This window comes from Caloenas nicobarica, chromosome 2 (genome assembly GCF_036013445.1).
Source record: "Caloenas nicobarica isolate bCalNic1 chromosome 2, bCalNic1.hap1, whole genome shotgun sequence".
In the NCBI taxonomy this organism is placed as follows: domain Eukaryota; kingdom Metazoa; phylum Chordata; class Aves; order Columbiformes; family Columbidae; genus Caloenas; species Caloenas nicobarica.
Genome location: NC_088246.1, coordinates 151,399,666 through 151,418,415, shown reverse-complemented (window position 1 = coordinate 151,418,415; position 18,750 = coordinate 151,399,666). Strand labels below are relative to the sequence as shown.

Here is an 18,750-nt window from a genome sequence, read left to right as displayed (position 1 = left end):
TCATTCAGTTGGAATCTCCATCACTTTGAATAATCATTATACTGTGCAAAGGGAAAAAATATGCAATAGCTAGACAGTAGGAAAAAAGGTCTATTACTCTACATTAAAATATAGCTGGACTGGGAATAGGGCTAAAAAATAAAAAAATATTAAAATTAGCATAGCGTTTTTTCTTTTTTGTAAGTTTAGCTGATCAAGAATTTTTTAGATTTTATCTTTCTTTCAAACCTATACCCTTGTTGTCTAATAAAACCTGCTACAATAAGCATAAGACAACAGCTTTCCAGAAGTTCTAGATGGAAGTTTATTTTGCTCTGATACGAGATGCCCTGATACAACTGAAAAAGTTTAGACGAGTAAGAAGTCATGTGAGGAGAAGGAGAGCAACTGGAATAAAGACTTTGCAAGTAAACAAGAATTCTAAAAAAGGAGAGACTGCAGATCCCGTCTCCTCTTGCCAACTGTATTTTTGCCCCTACTCCATGAAAAGGCATAAAACCTCTCCCACAGTCTGGCAGACACTTTCCTCTGTCTGCATTTAATCAAGATTTTCCTATTACAGGTCCAGTTTTCCCTCCTTCAACTGTTATCACTTGTCCTTCATTAAGGAAACAAATCACATTTTCCTTCTTTAGTTCTCTCATTTCTTCCAACTCAGCCTTCCTCTAGACATGAAAGAAAGATCAACTATCCACCATCCCATCACACACTAGCAGGTATAACTGGTTTATCTAAGTATCGTAAATACTAGCTAACATTTTCCTCAACACATCCAATGCAATGAATTCAAGGGTGCTTCAGCTTGAAAAATGCTGTATGGAAACAAACTTATAGAATGTTAATAAATGCAACATGACACAAGTATGTATGGCAAGAATAAAAACCCACTGAAGTCAGAAAAATTTGCATGGGCTTCAAGGAGCTTTGGATGAGGTCTTTGATACTTTTATTAGTAGGAGACAGAGCTAAAAGGGACAGGAGCAATGAGATTTATTCACAGAGAGACTATTTAAGGTCATATCAAGCTATTCTCATCTATGCTTGTTCTGTATATTGTGAATAAGCACTGAATGGAATAATTACTCTTGGGGTTACTTCATAAAAATGATGTTATTTGAATTTTAGAACAACAGGAAATAGAGTTATATATTAAGCTTGAAATAGATTTTACTGTCCATACTAGACAAGCTGCTCATGACTAGTAATATCACATTTCACCAGAAGATTGGCTCCTTGCAACTGGACAAAATGAACTTCTTTTCTTTCTGCTCAAAATATTTCAAATGTTTTCATATATATGACCTACATTAGAACAGAGCTATCAAGTTACTATGTGACTAGTTATACAATAATAGCAATTTGACCCTAGGCAGGAATTAATACTGCAAGTCTGTCTTGCAGCCAAGATGATATGATTATGTATCTACACACAAGTGAATGATTCCTTCACTACTCAAAGGCACTCAGTGGGGAAGTACAGGTAATATGATTTCTTAACGCAGATTCAAAGACTTGCTTTTATGCTATTCATGGTGGTATTTAGTGCTTACTGTATAAAGTGATAAAGCAGAATACAGAACTAAAAGCAATACCTCTGTTGTAGCAACTCCTGAAAATACTGATTTTTCTCTTCTGTTTAGCTTAACCCTGGGAACTAGAACTAATATACTGACTTAAAGAAACTCTATATATACAATGGCCAAGTTAAATAAAAAAGCTGATTATTTTCAGAATATCACATAAGTCATATGTGTTATGATCTGACCTTCTGGAGCTGGTTTACTCGCATTTGTTTTTTCTGGATCCTTCACCTTGGATTTACTTGTTTCTTTTCTTCTCTCTATGTCTTTAACTGAAAAATAAGAAGGGGGAAAAAAAACCACAATCAAACTAGAAACAGTGCAGTCAGAAACACAATTTTCTTCTTCCAGATAAGGAAGTTGAACGCAACATCTTGCAGTATGCTTAGGTAACAAGCGACTGTTACTGGGTTTTCCCTCCCTCCCTTTGGGTTTATTCTTTTTATGACCCTTTCCCCATCCTATCATCATTGAAGTTCTCAAAAGTGACTCTCCTCACACCAGAGAGTCCAAATACAGTGACATCAGCACCTAAGCCCACGCTGACAAGATCCAGCACTGGAAATATAGCCCAGAAAATTGGCAAAGCTAGCTGAGGAACGTCCAGTGCTACAGAGTTCCACTCCAAGTCATTCAACATGAAAGGACATAAGCCAGCTCTTACGTCATCCTCTAACAAATCAGCTTAGATCTCATGCCCAAATCTGTGTTTAGGGCATCAAATACTCCCATAAGAGCAAAGTTGCTCCAAAGCTCAGACTTCAACAGTTTCCTGTCCCACAAGGGGGTGGGATACCTCCCTTATTACATCCCAAATCAATTGTAACAGCCAAGCAGAACCCAGCTTGATTAGCAGTTCCTAATACTACATTAGTAGTCAGTATCGCTCTGCTCATAGTCTGAAAGTTTCTGGCAAAATCATTGCTAAAGTCATGTATTAGGGGAAAAAAAATATCCTTTCAGAATTTCCATAGATTGCTAATTGGTGTTCAACGCCCCAGCTGTCTACAATGGTCGGGAAGGGCTTAAAAGAACAAAACACATGATGCCTTTCATAGAAAATAAAATTTTGCTCTAACTGAAATCTTTAGTTTATGTAGAGCTGGATTGACCAACATTCACTCAAGCAAGCACTGAGTCTTAGCCAGGATCAGAGTCTCTCAGTGCTACATCATTCAAAAAACACTGTGAGAGGGTCAAAGATTATTTGCCCCTTGAAACATACGATATAAAATAGACAGTACATGTATTCTGTTTTACAGAAGTGGAACCAACATCAAATGGATTTTGCTAATTTACTCAATAGTATATGGGAATATCTGAAACAGCCAAGAGTGCTTTAAGTTTCAATCAAAAATATAATCACCAGATGATCCTAAGGTCTTAGGAAGACAATAAGCCATTGTCAAACATCTGATTATGACCTTCTCAGTGTGATAACCCTCTGCAGAACCTACAGCCCTTGCTCTCTACATGTAGAGGTAGGAAAACTGGTGAAAATTAACTGAAGTTTTGATTCCTCTCCTTACTAACGTAACATGTGTACCAGTACTTCAACTCTAGTGAATGGTTGTGAAACTGATTCAGAAGCAAATTCAGGTCCCCAGGCTTGCTGAGGAGTCAGCTGTTACCCAGTTAAATCTTGATTATTAGCTGGGTTACAGATAAAGCCATGACGACACCAGGTCTAACTCTGATATCTGGGTTTAATCCTTACCTAAACAAGTCTCTAACTAAAATAAGAGGTGAAATTACCAGAAAAATACTAGTCAAAAAGGATGCTTGCTTAGCCTTCTAAGAAGATTCCTCTGAGAAAGGGCTGAGAGCAAACTAAGGAGCTGCTTGAAGGCCTCCTCTGACATCAGTGCCCTTGAGCACTAAGACTCCAGAGAAACAGTACAGAAGTCTGAAAATGCTCATAGGAGACAAGTCGGTGACATCCTGATAGAGACTTCTGGATTTGGAAAAGCCATTTGTAACTGTCAAAATTCTAACCACATAGAAAGAACAGAAAGGAAGACACCAGCTTTACTCACATATTTACACGGACAAAAAAAACTTATCTAGTGGATGTTTTTATAGCTGCATTTTCAAAGGAAAAAAATTCCCAGTGATCTTTGTTAATGACACACTATGTACAATAATCTACAAGCAGCACTAGAATAAGAAAGTATACCTGGCTATGTAAAGAGGAATACTCTCAACAATAACATTTTATTTTAGGCTTGGGAATTCTTTGTACATCAGTTACAACTCAGCAGCATTAAAAACAAACTTCCAATGCACCAAACCAGAAGATATTCTCAAAGCTTTGTATATGTTTGACCTTTTTTCATCTCCAGAATTAGTGACCACTTGTCAGAGAAGAGGAAAAAAAGCATGGAATACAAGACAGAAAAAAAAAAAAAAAAAGGATTCATATATGTGCTGTATCTGGTTTTACCCATGCAAGGTATCATATTGTCAAATGAAACTCCAGCCTCATTAAGTACTATATGTTTTCACCTACAGCAAGAAAGAGTATATGCAATGGAACATAACCCCTCTATTCTTAAATCAAGTAGCCAGCTCTACTTTTCCTGGAAGAGAGAGGTACTTTAAAAAACAGCTGTACCCAATATTATAGAAGTTGGTGTAGCTTTCTGTGAGCTGCTCTTTCATGCTGAAGTAATCTGTGGTTTTGTGGGTTTCCTAACCAGGACAGAACTTAAAGTAGTAACCACACAGCTGCGGTGATGAAAAGCTAGAAAGACTTTTGACACACACCAGATCAAGTAGTCAGCATATTTTATCTTGTGCTGGTTCTAAGAGAAATGTGGTTTAGCAATGACAGGGAGAAATTTTCAGCATCAAGGGAACTCAGACGGCTTTCAACTGTACTCCCAGATTGTCACATTTTTGTCTTCGCCAACCCAGTCTCCACTGATCATATTCAGCTGAACTGTTTAAGATGTGGATCAAGACAAATCAATGAAGATATATATATAGATATATATATATATCACTATGAGGTAGACATAAAAAGTATGTGTAGGCCAGATAAAAGAGTCTTAAGTAAATTTGTAAACCTATTTCACAGCTGAAGATGAGTAAGAATTTAGTCTTTCATAGTATCATTGAACTAGCAACTAGTTGCCAGTTGGCACGGCTATAAGAATGTTTTAATAAAAAGCTGGACAAAGGGAAGGAAATTTTAAGTATCAGAATATAGCACTTTCCTTCTTGTTTTCACTCACTGAAGATTCTCTTCCACAAGATACTGGATAATTTCATAACAGAATGATGAAGAAAGGGATTCCGAACCCATGGAAACAAAGATAGCCCGAATATTCTGTGCAAGAGCAACTGGATCAGTTCAGGCCTCCAGCTGTATATGTACCACTTACAAGCTGTGGCTCTGTTTAACCTTCCACTACAGAAAAATCTGTTTTTCCATTGTCCCCCTTTGTGTCAGGCTTTGTTACATTTCATAAGTTACATTAAATATCTGATAAATTCTGCATGTCAGGCATAAAAAGACACATACTTCTGAACTGGCCTTGTGCTGGCTTACTCTCCTTGTCTTCACTGAATGCAATGATCTGAAGGGCATAGTTTTGATCTGGAATAAGACCTTGAATAATTGCTTTGGTTGCAGTGTTTTGAAGAATTAATTGATTGGTTTTTCCACCTGTAAGAGAACAGACAAAAACCCCACAAATACGTAACTTTGTTTGCATTTCTCATAGCACGGTAAATGTAAGGACTTAAAACCATCTCAAGGTCTACAGTGACCTAAGTGTTCCCACTTTGGGGACTATCCATACAGCCAGGCCAGAGGGCAGCCTGACCAAGTTTTCTTAGATAGAAACACTTAATTCATCAGCCTTTTTATCTGTGCCTCACAGAATAGCCACAGTGCCCAGCAAAACTATTAATTAAGAAATATTGTACTTTAGCTGTGTGTTAAAAGTGTATCTATATCTAAATTTAAATATATACAGACGTAGTACCTCTATACAGGTAGCCTGATATAGCCACTTTGTTGCCTGTCTTTATATTTCAAGTTTTCATTTAAAAAAAAAAATTAGAAGGTTTTTTTAAGTTTGATCTAAAATCCTTTTGGTCTTTTCTGGGGAGCTCACTATGGAAGAAGGCTCAGGGAGATCCACCTCAAAGCTTTGACTGAAATAGGGTTCCTGTGCTCTCCTTTGAGCACTTCTTAGACTTCCTTACACCCCAACTGGAAGAAAGGAACCTGAAGACAGATGATCAGTGACGATTCCCAAGGACTGCATAAGTAGCATCCACCCACTTCTTCAACCTTAAGCATTCAATTCTCATACTCTCTGCCTACAACCACCCTCTGGTGAGATTGACTTCTCTCTTCTGTTGACCAGCCAATAGTCCATTATCCACAGCTTGCTCACAGTTCCTTAGTCCTGAAGGATGATATTGGCCTCAGAAAAAACCTCTTCAGCCTTACAACGACAGTCCTTTCATCTTAAAAGAGAACATACAGACTTTTGTCTTACCTGAACTTGGAGTGACAAGCAGCTTATATCCAGTGAATTGCCCTTTGGGGGCTTTCCAAGAGATCTGTACACTGTCAGGACTGACTACATTGTATCTGAGTCTTGTTGGTGGGGACACTGCAAGTAGGCAGAGAAAACGACATTTTAAATTCAAATAAAAAGCAACCACCAATTTCAAACAAACATAAACATTAACACAGATAAGACAACACAAAGTTTTAATGATAAAGGATGCAAGTTATTCAAAATGCCACATACATCAGTTTATTAGTTTGTAAAACAATATCCCCAGGTGCACTACTTCCCTCAGACGTACCTTTTATCTCTTTATAAAAACAAACTAACAACCTAACAGCAGAGGACAGAAAGACAAACAGTGTTAGATGTTAAGACTCTAGTTTAGCAGGCAAAGCTGGTAATAAAAATGCTCTTTGTTAATATATGGGAATTAAAATTGCTCTCCTTGCTCACACTGACAATATGCATTACTTAGCCTCATCTATCTGTGGGCGTTTCTCCACATTTAAGGTCACTCGGGGCCAAATTTTCAAAGCCTTGTGAAGACATAGTAACCAAGAAGAAAGATAGGCATGCACAAGGTCAGAGGAGACTTCAGCTGCTTAATTTACAAATCTGGCCTAAGTAGCAAACACACTTGCCAAGCTGCAAGTGCCACTTTGGTCTAATCAAGACTAGCAGGCATGCACAGGCCAGCTGAGATTTAGGCAGGGGCAATCTGGAGATAGTAAGCAAATCTGTCTTCTATTTATATTGTGCCATCACCTAGGTTTCAAACGGAAGCAGCACGTGAAATGAATAAAAGCATGAAATTATTGAGAAAGAGTGATAGTGAAGCCACACACAGGAAAAACAAATGGAAAAATCCACCCTACATTGTTACTGCAATATCAGCAATATTGTGATGATACACATTAATTATTTGCATCTCTCTGCTCAGGCAAGCTCCACTGATATTGGACAATACTCTGCACAGCATCTCTGCTCTGCTCCAGGGAGCCACATCCCCCCTCCACAGCAAATAACTGAAGCAGAGCTGTTAGGTGTGCAGCCTGGGGGATCCAAGGCTGTCAATGTGGGGAAAATTTTGATATATTTGAATAGGGTTTGGCCCACAGAGAACTAACAAATGCAGAGGGAAAGGCAGCCAAGGAAGCTATCCAGAGGTTGAGCAACAGAAAGGGCTAGAAAAGCTTAGCAAACTCCTTACTCCTCCCCTTCCCACTATCTCCAGAGCCCCCCTGAACGTCTTCCTTTATTTTCCAAACCCTGATGCCTCTGCCACTACAACCCTTAAGGTTCTGTTGATAAGTCCAAGAAATAAAGGAAATCATCTGAAGCGGAGAAATGACAATTTATTTACCCCAGGGCCCAAAAGAGCTCCTAACTGACTACACTCATGCCCACAGTTTGCTGGTCCACTAGATATAATAAGGCAATATTTCCCATGATATTTCTGAGGTTTAAGGATTACAGCATATGGAGCATCTGAGTCAAGGGGCAGAATGTTCTAGCCAAGTCTCTGGCCTCTCCATTTGACCTGTTACAGTCAGTGCAGCTCTGGCACCAGCAGCAGCCAAAGACCTGTCCTGAACTGATTACTTTTTCTTACATGCTCCTTTTTCCAGGAGTTTGAGAGGAAAAAAGAAGGAGGAGGAAAGAGGCAGGCTGCAGTTTTTGAGATTTGGGATGGCGTTTTTAAATGCCACCTAACATGAAAAAGCGTTTTGCGTCTAGTAAAGTAAAGTAAAAATCTGCAGGTTTAATACAACCAACACCAATTCCACACACTCAAAATTGTTTTGATTCTCAGTGCTAGGCTTCCGCCCAAACAGAGCATTTCCCCAGCTGCTGGGCACAATCTTGTCAGAGCTCATCTTCAGACTGCCTGTCACCTCCCCAAAGTTCAGAGGAAGAGAAGCTGCAAGCAAGAGTATGTGCAGGAATCACTGCAAATTCAACATTAGTTCTTTGAAAATTTGGCCCTCATACTGTAAAATGTTTTGCTGGGCAGGTTTCTGCAAGAACATTCAGCATGCTATAATTGTAAGAAAATGACAAAAACTATGGCAAAAAGTTTGAAAGCCAAGCAGACCGCGGTTATGGATTACAGCTTTTAATTCATTTTCAAGATTCATTCTGTCTTTGAGCTATTCATAAATCACAATAAATTGGGGTTGGATAAACCAAGAGTGACAAATCATAGCTAGAAGTTTGCAAAATATGCAATTTCTTTCATTATTTATTTCATCTAAGGAATAGCAAATAAGCTTCCGCAAAATGACAGTATGCAAGTGTAAAAATACTGCACATTTTACCAGGATTGAGTGGTAAATTTTTATGGGGATTGAGAGAGCAACAAGGTAACACCAAGGATTGATTAAAAAAAAAAAAATCACATCTTAGAATTTCAGAGTTTGTAGTCTCTGCTATGTTCACCCTTCCCCTGTCATTCCATTCTGTCCTACATTCAACTTAACAGCTTATGAAAGCACTTTCTAACAAAGAAGCTTAGTTCTGACCAAATTGCTATTAGCCATCACCAAACCAGGTAAATTTTGGGACCCTCTAAAAAACAATCACAGATCTTACAAGCAAAGAAGGACACAATCACCAAAAGTTTTTCTGTTTACTACAGAGTTACAATGTGAAAGACTAGAAAAGTGTGCCAGAATAGTCTTTACATAACTAGTCAATTTTCAATGGGTAGTTTTTGTATGAAAGGTGGCAGTGCAGGGGAACGGACAATCCCACACGCAATTAACCATAAGGAAGAAAAGAATTATTCACCAGACAGATACTCAACTGTGTCTTAGTTGTGCAAAGACTAACGTTCTGGCTTAGAAAAGTACATATAGCTAAGAAAGTTAAAAATCTAACACTTGAACAGACAACAAAATATTGATGGGAATTACTATACATTCACCAACCTGAAGAGGATATCTTTATTTCTTTGGACCTTTATTGTCTGTGGAACAAAATCTCACTTCTTGCAGAAAGGGAAAAAAATTAATCCAAGCTGAGTCAGTTAACTGATAAAAATCAGTAGCTAGAGCTTGTTAAGTGGTTTCACAGGAATGCAAAAGTGAATGGCCGTCAGCGACATTAGAGCAGTCACCCAAAAGAAAACTACAGACAAGTTCAAGGCTTTGCTTTATGCCATCAGATTAATTAGTACTCCTAATTCATTACTCTTGTGGAGAACTAGGCAATGAGTGTTTTGAACTACTCAGTATCTTAATGGAAAGGAAAAATACCATAAATTGCATATGTGCAGCTCTAAGACATGCAATACTCCAAGACTGGATACTAACTAAACTTTGTGGCTTCCAATTTATTTTTGTTATAAGAATCGAACAAGTTAATATGCACTGCAATTACAATAGCAACACATGTAAACAAATGCTATACAAAGAATAGTTTCCATTTTAAAATGAGGAAAATTCTTAAAGTAAGTTACTTTATGAATAAATGGAAAATTCTAAAGTATTTTTCTTGCCCAGTGCTATTTTTTATGTACTATATAAGAACATAAGTAAACAAAAGCTGGATTTTTTTTTGTTACTGTAGATTAAGTGAAATTATGATGAATGAGGAAGAAACAGCAGTGATGAAAGAATAATTGTTCTTGACTAAAAACTGAATGGCGCTATCTGGTTTATAAAGCATTCAGGCAACAAATGAGATAACACCACGTAGCTCAACAAAGATAACTCCACAGTTGAAGAAATAAGTTGTAGCTTCAGGCATGTTGACTTCAGTCTCCCAAACACATTCTCCTTTCCAAGAAGTCACATTACACACCTTTACCTGAGCATCTTTACCAAAGGAAGGAAACACAAGTTGGAACTAATACCAGCTCCTCCTACACCTTGGCAGAGTGTACAGTTTCTTAAAACAGACAAACACACTGTTAGTGCTGCATTAAGATTGTCAATAGTTAGCCAGCTGCATGAAGAGTTTACTGCAAGGGGTGGCAACCTTGAGAAAGAAAGGATTTGAGAAACATCTTATTACTTTAAGTGCAGCAAGAGATATTTTTCTTCTGTGAACATGGAACAGAGATTTCATATCACTTCATTCAATAACATAGTCATTTGGGGCCAAGGCAATAGTCCACTCAGTACCACACTGCTGACAGCATTCAGCAGCTGATGCTTGCTGAAAGAGTACAACAAGGGAAGTATTGTTCTTTATTTAGCAAGTACACTAGATTCTGCTGGTGCGATGATTGTGGAAAAAACTTTCACTGACCTTCATTTCATTGTATTAAGTTTGACAATTAAATCAAAGTTTAAAAAAAAAAACAAAACACAACAACAAAACAAACACATAGTTGAGGGAAGAGTATTGTTTGCAAGCTAAAGGAATTTTGCAAAACATTCTGGAGATGGATCTCAATCCCCAATCTCGTTTTGCAAATCTTAACCATATGTATCAGGACTGAAACACACAGAGGACTAACCATATGCTTTGCTTTATCGGCTCATTAAGTCACATTCTGGACCTCATTTCTGACCAGAACTGACGTGTTGAATATTGGGAACACGTATTTCTTCATTCACCTCACATCGCCCACGTTAAATATTACTGCTTACATGTGTCCCTAAGTTCTGGGAGAGGCTTGTAAAACACCCGCAGATTCCCAAACATCCGGGATGGGATGAGATGGGATGCTTTCCCAGCACCTGAGTGCCACGCAGACAGGACAGCGCTGCTACTTGCATTTACCAGACCTTGCAGAGCCTTGGGTTGCCGCTAGTCTCTGAATGTGCTCATGAATAATGCATCAAACAAGACACTTCAGAAGAGCCCCAGGACCAAATTTTGCTCCCAGTTATGCCCATGCAGTCGCATATCAAAGGGATTACATAAATATAAAGTTGAGAGAAATGTCTTTCTTTAGAAATCATAAAAGCTCATTGGTATTCTTCCTCTCTTCTTCCCTAAGCAACAGAATACATTTTCTCTAGAAGTCAAACCACTGTCAATATGATCCAACAAGTATTTAAGCCTAACAATCTCAGTATCTTTTAATATGCACAAAGGAGATATTAAAAAAAAAAAAAGCTGTAGAAGTAGTCAGTGACATTTAACAGTCCTGTGCAATACTGTATGATGTGTTACAATAGCTACTGTTCCAACAAGGAAAAAAAATACACATCCCATACAAGCTTAGTATTATAGTTGGTCCTTCAAACTTACTTGATTACATAGAAGACAGTTATGGCAATTTCTGATCAGTACCTTCATGCAAATAAGTGTAAAAATGTTCTGTATGACTCATTTTGAGACACTTGAATTTGCAAAAAGATTTATGCTATTTGAGATACAAAGATTTGAGTTCAAAGTGCACACATGAACACATAATTCTACTCCTCCCCTGAGATCACCTGCAAAACTCCTGTTTCATTTCAGTAGTAGTGGATCCACATCCTTCTAAGAGGGAAGTATCACTTGCATTGGAATAAGAAAGTTTATTTCTGCACATCAGAGTGAACAGCTCTGTCTTCTTATTTATGGCTTACCTTGGCCCTGGGCATCACTGATGAAGAAAGCTGTGACAGCTAAAAAAGCCAAGAGGAAACAGCTCTTCATCTCATACTGACAAAGCATCTTCTTCCGCTCAATATACACAGTATCAGCAGGTCTGAAAACACATAGAACAAAAAGGTTTATTAAACCTGCAAAGATGAGGCATCCACTTTAATGAAAGTGTGGGCACAATCTGGATTCCATTAAAAAAATTAGGAATTTGTCATAGACATCAGTGGAGCCAAGATTTCGTCCTGACGGCAGTTTTTTTACCTGAAAGGGACAAAACCAACCATTCAGGCTACTCAATAGTTCTGAAAATTTGTGAAGAGAAAACTGATATTCTTTGCTAAGCATACGTTAGTACTGGAAGTAGTTTGCTATGTGTAACTAGGTAAAATTATTATCTCTATACAATCCAGCGTCACAAGCACCTTATCTATCTGTGGTAGAGAACTCTGAAGCTCTAAATAACAAAGACTAAAAGTGTTATCTAGTTTATATACAGAAAGCATCCAAAATTGGATGTTAAATTATGTCTTTCAGGATTCTGTAATAAAAAAATAATAAAATAAAAACAGTATACAAGATGAGAACTGCCCTGCAAGCCTAACATAAAATAGCATATATGTGTACTCAATAACCCCCGTGAAATAATCATTGATCAGTTCAACTGAGCAATTTTGCACATCAGTTGTCAAAAAAGGCAGAACTTCGTTCTGAGGAAACACGACTCCTCTTCTCACTGTTCTCTACACCCTACCATATTTTTGCTTTTCCTATCTTATTCAACTTATTCTGTTCTGTTTTACTACCTGGCACTTACAGTGACTAAAGCGGATGCAGCTCAGAAGGCGTGCAGGGTATCAGCTGGGTAAGCACTAATTCTATTTGCAGGTAATGCCATGGTCAAAAACATTTAGTCTACGTTAATCAGTCAGGAACATCAACACTTCAGAGTGCAGCACTATATGAACACTCAAGGTAGCCCCAGGTGAACTAGCTGGGTAAAAGGAAGCAATTCTGATGCCAATGCACAAGTTCCAGAAGGGGTAATTTATCTGCCCATAGAAGCTAGGTTAAAACAGTACACATTTCACTATCTGAACTGGGCCTTTACTACTCTCCAGCAGTGTTATTCAACGTATATAGAAACACCCCAAGATACATCAACATGTTCATAACATTGTGCTTATAAATGTTTATCACTCAACTACACTGCACTAGTTTCAGTCAATTTTATGGGCCAGGAAGAAGAATTTTTGCTGCCCCCTCCTGTTAGTATTTCATGGGAGAATTAAATTAAGATAATTGATAGTAGATTTCTTGTTGTCAGAGAGTCAACATTCGAAGGATTATTTTGGTAAATTTTGGTTTATGTGTTTGTGTTGCGGGTCCCTCCCATTTACTTTCTGTGTCATTTCCTCTAATATTCCCAATATACCATCATTGAATTTGCCTTCCATGCTTTCCTTGTCTTCTGAGGATCGCAGAAAGCAAGTGGTTCAGCCACTATCCAACAGAAAAGGCAGACTGAAGCACTTCAACCATTATTAAACACGTAACAGGTTAGACCTACATCTCCTTCTCTCTGCAAGTATTTAAAATTTGCCATAGTTATCCCAGGATTGGGTAGGTCCACTGTTGCAAATCCTAGTCATGAATGCTTGATATGTCACCAAGAAACATAATATATAGGAGTCTTAATCATTGTGAATTCCATCCCCGCAAAAGGTTACTTAAGTTTTAGCCAATTTATCAACAAATTTCACACTACTTAAATATATATATATATATTCAATCCATCTCTCACAGTATAAATCTCTGAAGACAGAGATAAATAGCTAGATCCAACAACAAAGATGTCCACCAGAAATAGGGATTGCTACACCCAGTTTTTAGGACACGTCCTCCAGATGGAATTCAGAAACCTGAGCAAAGTGCCCAGGCTTCCTACTACATGAACACAAAGAGTGAGACACTCAGGGACTAGATCCAGACTCACCAGCACAGTCAGCAGACAGTTACCCAGTGACAGGCAATAGGAATAATGAAGACAATTTAATCTTAAACAGTCTCAAATACATCCCTTGTATATCTCACATTTGGTGTTGATGCTTCTCCCCCCACTCAGCAACACAACCAGGATCGAGTAAATGTAGACTCTTCAAGGAGCAGCATACAACTTTATTCTTCAATGTAGTCACCACTGACAACATGAGGATTTCTTAGCATAATAACCCAGACATTAAAATATTCACACACAGTAGTGGCTCAGTTCCCAGTCTGCTAGATTTGATATAAATACTCCTCCCAAATAAGGGCTATAAATACTGACAGGTAATCCTGTGTGGAAACACTCTCTACTGCTCCTTTTAAAGAAAAGCCATCGCACAGACAAGTAAGATTTATTGGATACGTACAACTGGTGCTAGATAAATTAGGCACAAGTTCACCTCTACAACAACCCACACTTCACGGTTCCGCTTAACTAGGAAAGGCAACCCTCCGTCTGCAGCCACCTTGTGGCTGACATCACCTGGGAATAAAAAGCAACACTCCATTCCTCCTGCTTTATCTACTTCTCCTCTTATTAAGTATTTGGTACGGCCGTTACCTGACAGAACACCTCTGGCAGCAGAGGCCAAACCCTCCCAAGCCAAGAGCCGTGTCCGTGGGCTGAGCCCCGCTCCCCCTGTGCCCACAGCTGCTCCCCGGGGCCGGCTCCCCAGGAACGGGACACCTTCTCCCGAGGGAATAACCTGTCTTCGAGGTGCCCCAGTACAAGAGAAACCTCAGGGACATCTTCATGCTCTGTACCGCCCCGGCAAGGAGGCTGAGCCGCCCCGGCGCAGCCCTGGCCCCTCTCCCCGAGGCTGGCAGGTTAGCGCTGCCCTCCCGCACACCAGCCCTCTCGGTGGCTCGATACGGAGCGGTGGGAGCCCGCGTCCAGCCGCCGCCTGGGAACACGCACCAGATTCTCGGGTCGACATCCCACTGGGCGAAAGGAAAAGCGCGACCTGCCCCGGCCCCGCGGGACCCGCCGGGCCCACCGCCATGGCCGCCCCCACGCGGGACGGGGACTCCGTCCCGGCTCTGGCAGACCCGCCGGCGGTGCCGCGCGTTTCGCTCGCCCCTCCGCAGCCCCCGCGGACACGGCTCCAGCCCGGCCCGAGGGGCCGCGGCTCACAAACGCGGCGCCCCTCCTGCCCCCCCGCCTGCCACCCGAATTCCCACGCAAGTTCAGAAAAGGGCAGCGGGGAGTTCGTTGCCTCCGCCGAGCTGAGGCGAGGGTCGGGTCCTGCGAGACCCAGCGGCCGCCCGCTGGCAGCCCCCAGCACCCCCCCGCTGCAATAACCCCCCCGGGCTGAGGAGCCAGGACGAAGCGATCTGCCCCGACGTGCGGCGGGAGGGACGATGCACTCGCAGGGGGGATGCGGGCAGCAGCCAGACCCTCCGTTTTAAAGAGTGGCCGGTTACTTTGTAATTATGATTATTTGTAAAAGTAAGGCTTTTGCAGCAGTTTCCACGGGGGGGCCCCCTCCCCGCCTCAGGCGCGCCGCTTCCCACTCCTTCATCCTCACACAGCTCTTCCCCTCCGGGGCTCCGCGCCGGCCGCCGCGGGGGTGGCCGGGCAGGTGTGCGGGAAGCACTCCTGACCCCCCACCGGCTTTATCTCCCCGCAGCCAGCCCCCCGCCCCGGCCCCCGAGGGAGACGACGCGGAGCTCACACCGACCTGCGCAGGCACCAGCGGGGGAGCGGCCGCTGCGGGTGCGCTCAGGCGGGGCTGCGGATGCCGAGCCGGCTGCGGGAGCGCCGCTTCCCTCCCCTCTGGCCGCTCTTCCCCTCGCCGCGCCGCATCTGATAAAGGGAAAAGGGAGCGAAAGGAGGCGGGCAATTATAGAGCAGAAGGTGGAAAGAAGCGGGGGGGGTGGAAGAGGCATGAGCGGTGCCTCCGCCCCCGAGCCCGAGCTCCGCGGCGGGGGCGCGGCCAGGTGCGCGGGGAGGCAGGGCCGGGGTGGGACCCCTTGGAGGGGGGCGGGTTTGGGGCAGCGTTACGCGCGCAAGTGCTGGGCTTGTCCGTGTCATCTTTCTTCTGGTTTTGCTAGTTTTTAACTCATTTTCCTCTCCTCGAAGTTTCTCGTTCACTTCGTTTTAAGTGATTTAAAAGGTGCCAAGCAGTACGGTTTGGAATGCAAGTATCCCCCAGTGCCGGGTATTGCAATGTGTAGATTAATGATTCATCGGGGAAATATTTATATTAAAGTGTTCCAGTACTTGTCTGGCTTAGTATAAACCTTGATTAAAAGCGTCATAGTACATATGCACATTTTTGCCATATGCACAGACACTGCAATGGGGACGTGGAATTGCAGAATCTATATTCATACAGAAATATGAGTATCATTACAGTATACCCCACTGAATTTACAATTCAGGCCGCTGCTCACGAAGTCCCAAGAATTTAAGAGGTGAATGAAAATATTCATTTCAACGTGTCTGGTTATCTGTATACAGTTACAAATGAAATCACCGAAGGATTTCAGTTAAGAAACAACAGGCATGGGTGAAACAAGAGATGTGCGTCCCTTTCTTAAAGTGAGTAGGAGTCCCTTTTCGGGAAGGGGAAGGCAGCAAGTCTCAGGGAAATGACTGTGACTCTGTAAAGCAGGACCTTCTGTTGCTGAGTGGGATTCCCCAGTCCTGCAGACTCGTGTCCAAATTCACAGTGCACAGGTATCTTTCCCCTAAAACTGCAGTTTTTAAAAAAACTCTTTAAGTTCAGTCATTTTCTATAGCAAAGGTTAACAAGCATTCTTAGATCTGAAAAGCATCTCCCAGCTCTAGGAATCGGGAGATCCTGTCATCTGCACTTATTCTGTTGCACTGCCAGCTGTGTGCAATGGCAAGACTTGTACCAGTCAAGAAGAGATTAGCTGCAAGATAACAATTCCTCCGAAGCAATAAGGAGTTCAGCTTATTGATGCTAAATGTGATGGATTTTGTACCTTTTCAGTCCCTGATTTATGTATTTAGCTAAACAATAATATCCAGAAGACAAGGAAGCGGATGGATAGGTCTATTTGCAATGCCCTTGAAGACTTGGTAAATGTAGAGACATAAATCAGCCTAATCCACGACGGCTTGCTGGCTCTTGTATTTCAGGGCAGGACAAGGAACAGCCTGCCAAAGGGAGAGTCTGGCTCCCTTTCTCGCCTTTTTTTTTTTTTCCCCCCTCTTCCCGGATTTATAGTGTAGAATGCAAAGTCCATGAGCACCACCCTGTGGCTGCGTCTAGTCGGAGTACTGGGACTCAGTAAAAAGTCCTGAGGATCCTACTGACCGGTGAATAGACTCTGTAACTATTTGCAACCCTCAAATGACTTTATGCTTTAATTTTTAATCACTCGTTTCCATCAGAAATAAAGTTAATATTTTAAGCTTATGCAAAATGTGTACTTTCAAGGGTAAGCCTGCTGATTTTATTAATATCAGTTTATTTTTCCTGATTTACAATGTTATTTTTACACTATTTGTTCACTTTTTAGAGTGAATCACACTTGCTACCATTGAGCTTTACTCAGCTTCCTCTGGAAAACATGATAAATCTTGCGTAATTACAAGGAAGAGCTCATGGTTTTCAAAAGTTCAAGCTAGAAGTGAAAAAGTAAAGCTTCCTTGAAGGAGTTCATATAGGTTGCACATCTGGAAATAGAGTAAGACACAATATGCAAAATATTAACATACAAATCATTTACTAATGTTTCCTTCTTTTTTTACATTAAAAAAACCCCCACCAAAAACCAAAACATCACCACAGAGTTTTGAGAATAAATTTATTGAATGTGAATTTGCCCCATGAATTTACCTCCCACAATTTTAAATTGTCATTTCAAAAGAGCAACAATTATTTACAGCCACCACATTTTAAAAGTATTAAAACCAACAAGATATTGACCATCCTTTGCTTCACTAGTATAGATTCCACAAAATTTCTATAAATAGGATTACATGGGAATTATATTGAAAACACAGCTGGAAACAATTCCACTAATCAAAGGGCAGTGCCACAAATAATAGAATTAGCGCAGGCTGGTGAGCTTAAAGTGAATTGAGCTGAATATCTAAAGGTTTGACTGAACCAAGTAGTGGACCATCAACAGCACTATTTGTGGGAACTGAACAGAAACCAAAATAATGGATATTTTTGGTGGCTGTGGGGAAGACATGCTGTAATTATGAATCCTCAGCTTTTTTAGAACATCTTCTGCTGTTTTGGATATACTTAGTATATTTTTCTTATGTTTTCTGATATATTAATGAATGCGATGTTAATTGTGGTGCCATCTTTCACAAGGCTTTTGGGATATGAGAATATCAAGCTTAGGGATATTTTTAAGCTGCAAAAAATTAAAAACTAGCCAGGTCTCATATTCTTTTATTACAATGACTTTTTTAAAGTGATTAATGCTTTTAGCTCCCAATATATCTTACAAGGAGATATAGATTTTTTTAAATGCCCTCTCTCCCTCAGTGTCCAAAAACTCCAATTACATGCAACGATTTTTGACTATGGAACATTCATTTGAAAGACTTGAACTGGTCTCTAGGGCTAACAATGGTTTCTAGAATTTTGGGTTTGCTATTGAAATAACACAAAGATAGTACTTGAAGTATAGCCGACTTTTGCTTTAAATGTTGTAGTTCTTACGAAATATGATGGTACATACAGTGCTCTTTGGAAGGTGGTTTGCCAAGATCGGTCTGTCAACACTTGCAATAATTAAGTGATTTATGAAGTTATGTGCTGAGAGATCAGAAAAGGACCCCTGGGGTGTATCGCTAGTGACTGGTCTCCAGTTGGACTTTGTGCTGCCGATCACAACCCCTTGAGCTCAGCAATTCAGCCAGTTTTCAATTCCCATCACTGTCCACTCATCTCGCTCATGCTTCATCAGTGTGTCCATGAGGAAGCTATGGGAGAAAGCATTACTGAAGTTAAGATAAACAACAACATTACAGTCAAAATGCAAAATCTGTGATCGCTGCTCCCACTCGCTCCCAGATGGCATGCTGAGACTTCATCAGTCGTCCCGACAGA

The 18,750-nt window shown here is 40.8% G+C and overlaps 1 protein-coding gene across 4 annotated transcripts in view; it reads right to left on the bottom strand.

Moving 5' to 3' along the window:
• COL14A1 (collagen type XIV alpha 1 chain) overlaps positions 1-15,527 on the bottom strand; it is a 125,295-nt gene extending 109,768 nt beyond the window's left edge. For all 4 annotated transcript variants that reach the window (XM_065627402.1, XM_065627403.1, XM_065627404.1 and 1 more), the window contains exons 1-5: positions 15,385-15,527; positions 11,641-11,762; positions 6,095-6,211; positions 5,107-5,250; positions 1,766-1,852 (exon numbers count right to left, since the gene is read on the bottom strand). In XM_065627402.1, coding sequence (XP_065483474.1) covers positions 1,766-1,852; positions 5,107-5,250; positions 6,095-6,211; positions 11,641-11,728 — 436 coding nt within the window. In that variant the 5' untranslated portion in view covers positions 11,729-11,762; positions 15,385-15,527. The remainder of the gene's footprint in view (positions 1-1,765; positions 1,853-5,106; positions 5,251-6,094; positions 6,212-11,640; positions 11,763-15,384) is intronic.
• Between the last annotated feature and the right edge of the window lie 3,223 nt (positions 15,528-18,750).